At 29.9% G+C, this 9,691-nt stretch overlaps 1 protein-coding gene across 5 annotated transcripts in view; it reads right to left on the bottom strand.

The window, feature by feature from the left end:
* The window catches only part of LOC106475913 (lethal(2) giant larvae protein homolog 1-like), an 86,924-nt gene that overhangs the window by 42,455 nt on the left and 34,778 nt on the right, over window positions 1-9,691 (bottom strand). For all 5 annotated transcript variants that reach the window (XM_013936591.2, XM_022381027.1, XM_022381033.1 and 2 more), the window contains exons 7-12: window positions 8,159-8,315; window positions 7,461-7,587; window positions 6,766-6,820; window positions 5,998-6,152; window positions 4,619-4,839; window positions 3,806-4,021 (exon numbers count right to left, since the gene is read on the bottom strand). In XM_013936591.2, coding sequence (XP_013792045.1) covers window positions 3,806-4,021; window positions 4,619-4,839; window positions 5,998-6,152; window positions 6,766-6,820; window positions 7,461-7,587; window positions 8,159-8,315 — 931 coding nt within the window. The remainder of the gene's footprint in view (window positions 1-3,805; window positions 4,022-4,618; window positions 4,840-5,997; window positions 6,153-6,765; window positions 6,821-7,460; window positions 7,588-8,158; window positions 8,316-9,691) is intronic.

The raw sequence follows: 9,691 nt of genomic DNA, 5'->3' as shown, positions 1-9,691 counted from the left end.
TCCAGACATGAGTGTCAGCAATAGGGGTGATTTAGTACTAAGAAAGCCACAGGAAGACGATGGGAAGCGTATAGAGCATATATACAAAGTTGTATCAAGTAAGAATAAACTAGTTTTAATTAAGAAAGGACTTGTATCGCTGAAGTTCCTCGGAAAGAATTTATACCGGAAATTCAAAGATGAGCAGATACGCAACAATATCTATTTCCTAATTTTTTATGTTGGTTATGAGATCTGTGAAGTCAACAAACCCATTCAGAGATACAATGGTAAAAATAACAGATAAAAGTTTTTTCTAAACAAAAAACGTTTGATAATTATTTGGAGGTTATAAAGATTTCACCTGTGAAATTTCACAATTTTCTGTTTCACAAAAGTATTTTTAACCTTAAAATCAAAATTACTTTGCATGTTGGACAGTCAACATTTGAAAAGAAAAAAAAGCATGAGCAAATCATTGCTTAAAAAATCCTAAAACTTTACTAAAAACACTGATATTTTGTGTATGATAACCATGTATTGTTTACTGATAATCTGCAAAATGTCTTGAAGATATGCATACTGTATTAAAAGTTATAATATGAAAACTATAACAACCACAAAGCCTGTAGTTAAAAGCCACAAAGTTCCAAGTATACTAAAATTAAATGCTGATAGTCACTACTTTTTCATTAACAACATTTACATTTGACTGCCACCACTGACCCTCTGATAAATGCTGTTGAGTTGCAGTGTATACAATACAAACTCTTAAGGCCTTTAACATGTTACCACTCAAAATTTGTAAAGGCTGAAATCCATTTTTAAAGTACTACTGAGAGACTATGTTGAACAATGCAATGCATCCAAGGAAGAAATCGTTAATAACCAAGTTTGGTTACTTCAATATATTAACAAGTAGTTACTATTTCACGTACAAGTGAAAATATGACTTTTTGAGAAAACCAGCATGATATTTTCTGTAAAGCTTTTCAGACGTGCAGCATAAACGTAGTTGCACAAACTTAAAAAACAAACATATAGCAGCCTTAAAGAAGTTAAAAAAAAAGCTTTGACAAAAAAAAAATTTAATACACAGACAAACATCAAGCAACAACCATTTTCAACAATGTGGCACCATGATGACATTAACAATGTAATTCAAAAATACTTTGCTATTGCACATTTACTTCAGGTATAATGAAAAACACCTAATTATACATATTTCAAGCAGGCTTTGTCAAGAAATAAAAAAAAGGCTTCACCTTTTGAAAACAATAGGGCTTGAAATTCACTGTTGCACTATATTGTAAAGGACAGCACTTACATTTTCTCCTCAAATTTTAAATAAAACATTTTCATGTTCATCTACATTCTAAAATACATTTACATGTGATGGTACATTTTGCCAGAGATAATTTTTTTTTTACAACAAATTAAGTATGTGAACTATTTTGAATATTAAACCACTTGCTATATCAATGCACTGGTGTTTCATACAAATGGTTACGTTTTTGTTTTACATCATCTAACTCATTTCAAAAGAACTGCTCCAGCATTTCAAATTCCTTTCACAAGTAACTTATGCATGCACTTACATTTGAATCAATGACATGTTTTGATTCCACGGTAATAAGAAAATATCAACTAAACAAAAAGTGATCTATTTCACTAATAATGAAGGTTCAAATAAAAAAAAAATTAAATAAAGTTACTTGGCATAAATATTACAAGAATTTTATCAGTTAGATATATTGCTGAAACACTGTCTCCTCTCAGCTTAAGAAATTTTAAAGGGTAAAAATATTTATCAAGATAACTTTATAACTGTTCAAATATGCAAGAACAAAATCACGAAACGAGGATGAGCAAATATTTAGCTCAAAATGTTTTTTAAGTTGAAAATGAAGTTCTTTACAGATGATAGATTTAGAAATACAGAGAATTTGAGAGGATCATATATACAGCTACCATAAACTAAAAGGTGTTAAATAACAGTGCTATCATTATTAAGTCACAGACAAAAGATTTTTATATTAATATAAAATTTATTTTCTTTACAACATATTTCAATTCAAAGTGTAAAGCAACAGCATGTGTGATACAGTGCAACTGTCTGTACTTTCTGAAAACATGCAAAACACCTTGTAGTGCTGAATTGTTCTGAATGATAATCTGAAATAGATAAATATGTGCAGAAAGGCATGTGAAAATTATGTAAAAGAAAAAAGAAAAAATGAAGCTGAGGAATGAAAAAGTACAAGAAAGCAAAAGGCTTTTACCACTGCTTTGATTAATACTTGTTCTTATATTATTCCACTACTGCATCATATTATTCCTATGTTTCTGCCAGTTACAATAATCAATGTACAGTATTTCCACTAACTCACATACCAACAGTGAGTGTTTGAAAAAGCAAGTTGGACAGCAGAGTTTAAAGTCAACAGTCAGTTTAACTGACAACAAATGGTCTGTGATGGGTCACTGCATACACTGACAAGAATGGACGAGTGTGCCTCTAGTGCAAGCGTAAACTATGCCTATAAAGGGACACACGATCAAAAGATAGGGACCAGGCATTTCCTGACTCTTAGTGCATGTTCTACCTCCTTTCATTCACATAAAACTTTAGCTTATTGACCCGTATGTCTCGTGAAACATTGGAAGTATAAAGTAAGCACAGTATATTTTAGTATTGTTTTTAGATGTTATCTTTAGACTAATTTAAGCTTGCTCAACTTCAAATATTTATTATACCTGTAGTTTTTTTATGTTAAAAACTGTATTGTGCAAAATATTTGAATTTGAATACGAATGTTAAAAAATGAAAATATTTCAGCAACTTTTGAAGAACAAAAAAACTGTTAGAAACTTCTTAATTTCTACAAAAAAAAAGAAGTAAGGATGCTAAGCTAAATGAATCAGTTTTATTTTTCCCACATACCCATGTACTCTCCATGCTTAGATGTGTATTACTTTAAAGAGTGGACAAATGTCAGATGAGTAACAATGACTTGTTGTGACCAGTTAAAAATTTAGTGACCTGTTGCTGTGAATTATATTCTTGGCTAATGAAACTTTTAAGGGTATCAAACTCCTCAGAGTGGATAAAGCAAATTTCAAGCCCTGCCACACATAAAACAAAAGTTTGCTTTCATTTTTATTTGACACTGAATATATATGCTTTACTCAGGTTATTTTCAGCCACTAAGCCCAACCACAATAATCTTATATTGCAGCACAAGGTGAAAATAAAGGGGGGTAGGGATTTTTTAAATGCATATCCAGTTACTGCTGGAAACCATAAAAACTGATTGTTACCTTCCCTTCAGGAATGTTGGAAATCTGCAGGTTAGTCACCAATCAGAAGAACATGTGAAGAGGAAATCTCACTGTTAGTAAAATTTATAATCCAGAACTTGTTTAGTTAAACTATTTAATAGTTATTAGATAACATTATTTCTTTTAAGCTGGTATATAAATATACAGAGCACTTCCATAAAAAGCTTACTCTCCTGTTTTATGTTTTTAAAGCAAGCCGTTTTTAATTTCTTGTAAAGCAGTTAACTGCAACTTTCATCACTACGTCTATAAAATGTGTTAAACTATTTTATTTTTTCAAACATAAATGTTGCAGTTTCTTTGCATAATTCTGTTATCTTCCAAAATATTTTCCATGTGCTATCACTACACATGCTTAAAACCAAATCTCAGATCCATATAATATAAGGATGACAACAGCTTATATATTAAAACAATTCTACAGTTAATTTTAAATACGGAAGGGAAGTTACACATAAAAAAATCAACACCAAATTACGCTTACTTTACGAAAAGGGGGCCATTCCTCTCCTTCTTCAGTGGGTGAATGATCATGTTCTTCACCTTCAAAAAGACTGGAGGTACTTAGAGTGTACATGTGTTTTAGACACACACCAGAAGCATCCCAAAATCTTATGGTACCATCTTCATGTCCAGTAAGTATTAACTCTCGTACACTTGGAGATTCTGCAAGATTTTTACCACCAGTGACTGGCCAATCCTAAAGGCAGAAAAACAATTATTTTAATCAAATAAGTCATAGAAAAGCAAAGAACAAACCAAAGAAATTATAATAATCACTTTAGAAAAATTTACACGATTTTAAAATAAGCAATGTTTCTTTGAGCAATAAATACTAGTTGCAACTGAACTGAAATACATGACAACATTAAAGTTTTCAATCCTTTAAACACATAATATCTACATTTCCTTCAATATTCTGTTATAACTTTACTTCTGATTACCTACATACTCCCACATGCTGTAATATAATATAATTTTCAATATTCTCATTTCACCACCATGAAACAATAGCTTCAGTCTTCAATTCTATTCTCACATTCCTATGACCTATTGTCTTGAATTACCAGTGCCTGCATTTCCATCCTTTATTCAAACTAGGATGGACCTTAGGAACACAGTTTTAAACATTACCATGTTAGAGCACTTTAAAAGACATTCATGGACAAATTAAATAAAAATATAGCCATGTTTTTTGGATCATACCATAAGTATTTCCTGGAAAAAAAAAATTATTAAATTCAGTTCAACATATATCAAACTTGATCTCTTAACTACATTAAACTAGCATTCTCACCCTGGAAGAGTAATGGTTTACTATTTGTTTATTGCCAGCAGCTACAATTTTGTCCCATAAATCTTGTGGTACTTGGCTGCAGTGTTGGGTACATGTTATTGCTGAGGAATGAAGACTTGCAAGATAAGGCTGACGGAATGCTGGCCATCCTTCTGTTTCCAAATCAATTGCAACAAGTTCTTCTTCCACAAGGACCAGCAGCGATCCAGGGTTGTCGAATTCTAAAAAGATAAAAGCACTATTAAATCATAATACAGAAGCAAGCAAAAATATTATGCTATACCATTTATAACTTGAAATTATCACAGTTATAATCCTTTCAAAGTGTTTAAATCCTTTCAGTAGCAACAAAGTAATAAAGAACAAATTAACTCATGTTTAGTAAATTATCTATATCATCAAACCTTAGTTTTGTTTTAAAGCTACATTATTTCCAATATTTGTAGGTAGCTTGATTTAATCAGAATTAAAATCACAACATGTCAAAACTTAAAAAAAAGATTCACTTTAAATTAATGAACATGAAAAGTTAACAAATACATGGGGAAAAAAAAAACTACAGATACATTCAAATCTTTACTGAGTGTTAGCCACACCTAGTAATAAAATTTTTGAAAGTTTAACATGAAAATGCATAATAAACATACCTTTATTCACTTAAGTGTACAATTGGTTACCAGTTGTGTATTTAAGTATTATTTTTAAACATCAATATATGCACAATAGGTCCATGTGAACTGTACAAATGACAGCAATTTACGAAACTTTTACAATTCTCTTTAAAACAGAAAAGGTTGAATGTCAACAATTCGCTGTAGTATCTTGTGGATTTTACATGGTAAAAGATATCAAAAATATTAGAAAAATATATTTACTTTAAGCAACAAAAAATTTATAAAACTCTTTCATCTCTTTAAAACAGAAAAGGTTGAATGTCAACAATTCGCTGTAGTATCTTGTGGATTTTACATGGTAAAAGATATCAAAAATATTAGAAAAATATATTTACTTTAAGCAACAAAAAATTTATAAAACTCTTTCATCTACAACAAAAACAGGATTGGTGAAAACTGACAAGCATGTCAAGTACTTCTAGCCAAGTTAAATTATCATGCCTAAAATACTGCAATGATAAGTGAACAAGTGCTGTAGGTCCAGATGTACTAGTATGTTAAAAAAAAATATGTAAGTATTTCTAGTGTTTTAGCATGAATAATACAAATAAGCTCATTCGTGTACATTTACCTTCTCTCTATATATGCATATGTGTGTGTGTGTGTGTATAAATCTATAATTTTGTTTTCTAGAGGTGGGATGAGCAATTGTTTTTCTAGCATAAAGAAGGGTAAAAAACTTCATAATGAAGATTTTCAATGTACCAGCATCAGAGGAATTGTCAGTAATTGCAACAAAATCAATAACTTTAGAAGTAAAGTCCAGAACTTGGTGATTTTCTCCTTTCATGACTGTTACTGTGTGACGATCCCCATAACTTGCTCTTGGCATTCCTCCAGAAAATATGATAAAGTCCTCCCTGAGGTAAAGAAATTTTTTATTAATACACAAACCTTCTGAGTTGATATTCCATACAATATATTGGTATAACTGATGTCTTTATGATAACTATTGACTAGATGTGTTTGTATTTACAACTGCTCCTAGCACCTCAGTTTTAACTATGATAGATCATTTAACTTTTTTGTTTGTTTAAATAGAAATGAGTAATCTACAAAGTTTCTGGGTGAAGTACATAAAATAATCGTTTTTAATAAACTTAAAAAAGCAAATTCTGAGTTCAAATTTGAAAAAAATGAATAATGATGGGTAATTTCAACAGGCTAAGTTCCCTCATTTTCCAATTTTTATACAGCCTAATAAATATCATAACTACTGTACAAGTTTACCCCTAATTATCATGCAATGCTCAGCATTTGAGACAATCGACTCTCCATTTTTGGGTTATACAAATGATAAAACACAATATTTCTCAAAAACCTCAGTGACAATATGATAATATCAAGGTTAATTAGGAAAGAACTGTTGAAGTAGAATTATTACTTTCATTTTGAAATTAGCTATGCAGGTGTGCCCTCGACAACTGAAAAGTTCCACCAGTCCAGAAAGGATTAACATAAACAAGTACTCACCCTCCTTTCACAGAATGCCACAACACTTTGTTCATACTTTTGCATGGAAATGGACCTGATAAGAAAAGAAAAATTGTTGAGCATTTTACATTTAAAACTAAGATACAACACAATAAATTATAAAATATTCTTACAGTCCCAATGTTACAGATAATGGTTCATACTGAATTGCTTAGATAAATTTCAAGTACTTTATAAGCACTCTCAGAATGTTTTTCAAGCACTTTTTGGAAGCTAAAACCTACATCAAAATCAATCAGATTCCACTAACATCTTATAAAAATCCTATTTGTTTGTTCAACATGTGAATGTAGACTAAAAAGAAAAACTAATGAGCTCAACTCCGCAACATTCATTAAAGTTAGATATATAAACGTTAAAATATTTTCAAGTACTTTTGCAAAAAAAAAGGCCTCCTTCCAAGCACATTCAAGCTCCTGAAATTCCATTCTTAATTTTTTTTAAGGATATGTATGCACCCTGTACAGATACATGGTTGCATGGATTTTGTTATGTCAACTGATACAATGAATTTTTACAGTACTAAATACCAGCAGAATGAAGATCTAAACTTTACATTATTATAGTGCTAAAATGATACTATATTCAAATATTGTTTCAGCATCACTGAGAGAAAACCATCAATTCAATAATATATAATAGTTACCTCTAACAAGATCAAAACCAATTCTTACCATAAGGAGTTTTTGGGTTTTCTGCAGGTTTGGAAGCATCTGCAGTACTCCACACAATGTAGCTCCCATCATTGTGAGCACTCATAAATCGTTTGCCATCCCTGTACCACGAAACTGACTCCAATTGCTATGTTAAGTAACATAAGTAATAACCAAATGAAACATCCTATCTAATAAAAAGATCAAAATTAAATTAAAATCTTTTAACAATTCAATTGTACGTGTTTATGACAGTTGCTAAACAGAAACAATAAAACTTAACATGTGCAGTTACCAATGCTAAGAATTAACAAAAATTCCAAATCTAGTCATAAATATTGTTATGACAGCTTGCCTTGGTTCATTATAATTATTTTCAAATTTGTAATAAAAGGATAAGAAAAATCTTTATACATATTTCAATATTTAATTATTAGGAATTATTACAGACCAGAGAGAAAATTTTGTTAATGGTATATTACTTTTAAAATATATTAATTCTTTTTCACTACAGATTGTTTTCAGATGACAAACTATTACTGAAATAAATGACAACAAATGAAAAAACAATTAAGTTTTGAAAATTTAAATTCTAAACAAAAAAAAAGTATTATTGTCATAAAAGTGAACTGAAAATTCTAACAACTACCTTGAATACAGTAAGAAGTTCATGGTAAAGTTCTTATCATTAAACTTCAATGGTTATCAATTTTTAATACCTGGCTGCCAATATATGTTTTATCTGCAGTTTGGTTCTTTTTGTCCCACAAGACCATCAGTCCACGGTTATAGCCTATTAATATATGATCTGGATTGGATGGGTGTTCAGCTATTGCTTCTACTGCTCCAGGATTAACTTTATAATCATCAGGAACACTAAAAACAATTAAATGACAGCTTCAGTAGTACTGAGAAGAAACTAATCACTGTGGGTTATAAATATTTTGTAACTACTATCCTACAATAACAGCTTATCAGCATACTTACAGTTTGAAGCAGATTTTACTTTGGACATATTATAGAAAACTTTTACTGGATAAAGTATTGATGTATACACCAGTACAACTTCATGTACTTTTTTTCATCCTCAAAAGTAATCAAATATAAAGCAAAATCTTATGATTATATCCATGTTGAAATTTTACTTTATAGATATTAATTATTAGGATAAATTTTATATGCAATCAAGTGACTGATGTGTTGGTTTAAATATACATTTAGTACTTTTATATCCATACTTGTATCACAACACATTCATGTAATTATCATAAGACAAAGTTTTAACAATTCCAAGTGACGTCTCTATGCATTAATCTATGGAAAAAAAAACTGCTGCAGATACAGCAGAAACCATACAAAAGCTGATGAAAGCCATAGAAGTAACACTTTAAAACCATCATTCATATTGTTATAAAATCAGTTTATGAAAATAACTCTCTCAACATGAAGTCAGTTGAACTGACCAACCATGTGACCACTTTGTACTTAATATAGTTTCAATAAAGTAAGTGTATCTTCACAAAATTTAGCAGACTTTCAGTAGACATTACATGTGTTTTACATAAAAAAAATCAAATTCTGAAGTAAAAAATTTTAACTAAAGATTTGTGAATACATCAAGTTTTTTTTTTTTTACTAGTCCGAGTACAAAGTGATTTTCATGTTAAGATTAAAAATACTTTCCTACACCTCAAAAATCTCAAATTTCATTTGCTTAATATCTAAAACCTACTATATACATTTCAAACATTTTTTTAGTAAAACTTTATATTTTATCTATGATTTTCTTTACCCTAACTCTATACAAGGTTGGTCAATTTGACCAATCTCGTAACCACAAAAAATCTAAATTACCCCTTTTCCTTTCTGGAATGACGTCATATTGTAACATAAAACTACATTTCTTTATCTCAAGTAGCTTTAAACTCGTGACAGTATACATCTATTTATACTTAAATTTTATTGTCCTTTTAACCATGTCTAAAAACTGTTTGTGCCATTATCAGCTGTAAGTCACTTGGAGAATGTGCAGCTCACATTATACTATCAAATTACATTATCCACAAGCCACTCCATGTTACTTGCCTGCGTGCCTTGTGAAAATTTTTTATCATTATTTATTTATTTTGCCTAATCTATCCTAAGAGTTTCCCATTTTTACATTTTAGTTACTTTTATAATAATAAATAAAGAATACACATGAAATCACAAGAAATAAAGAACGAATCTTAATCTCTTTTTTTTTTTTTTTT

Source organism: Limulus polyphemus, unplaced genomic scaffold (assembly GCF_000517525.1).
Source record: "Limulus polyphemus unplaced genomic scaffold, Limulus_polyphemus-2.1.2 Scaffold150, whole genome shotgun sequence".
NCBI lineage: Eukaryota > Metazoa > Arthropoda > Merostomata > Xiphosura > Limulidae > Limulus > Limulus polyphemus.
Note: the sequence above shows the minus strand (reverse complement) of the source record. Positions and strands in the feature narration are given on the sequence as shown.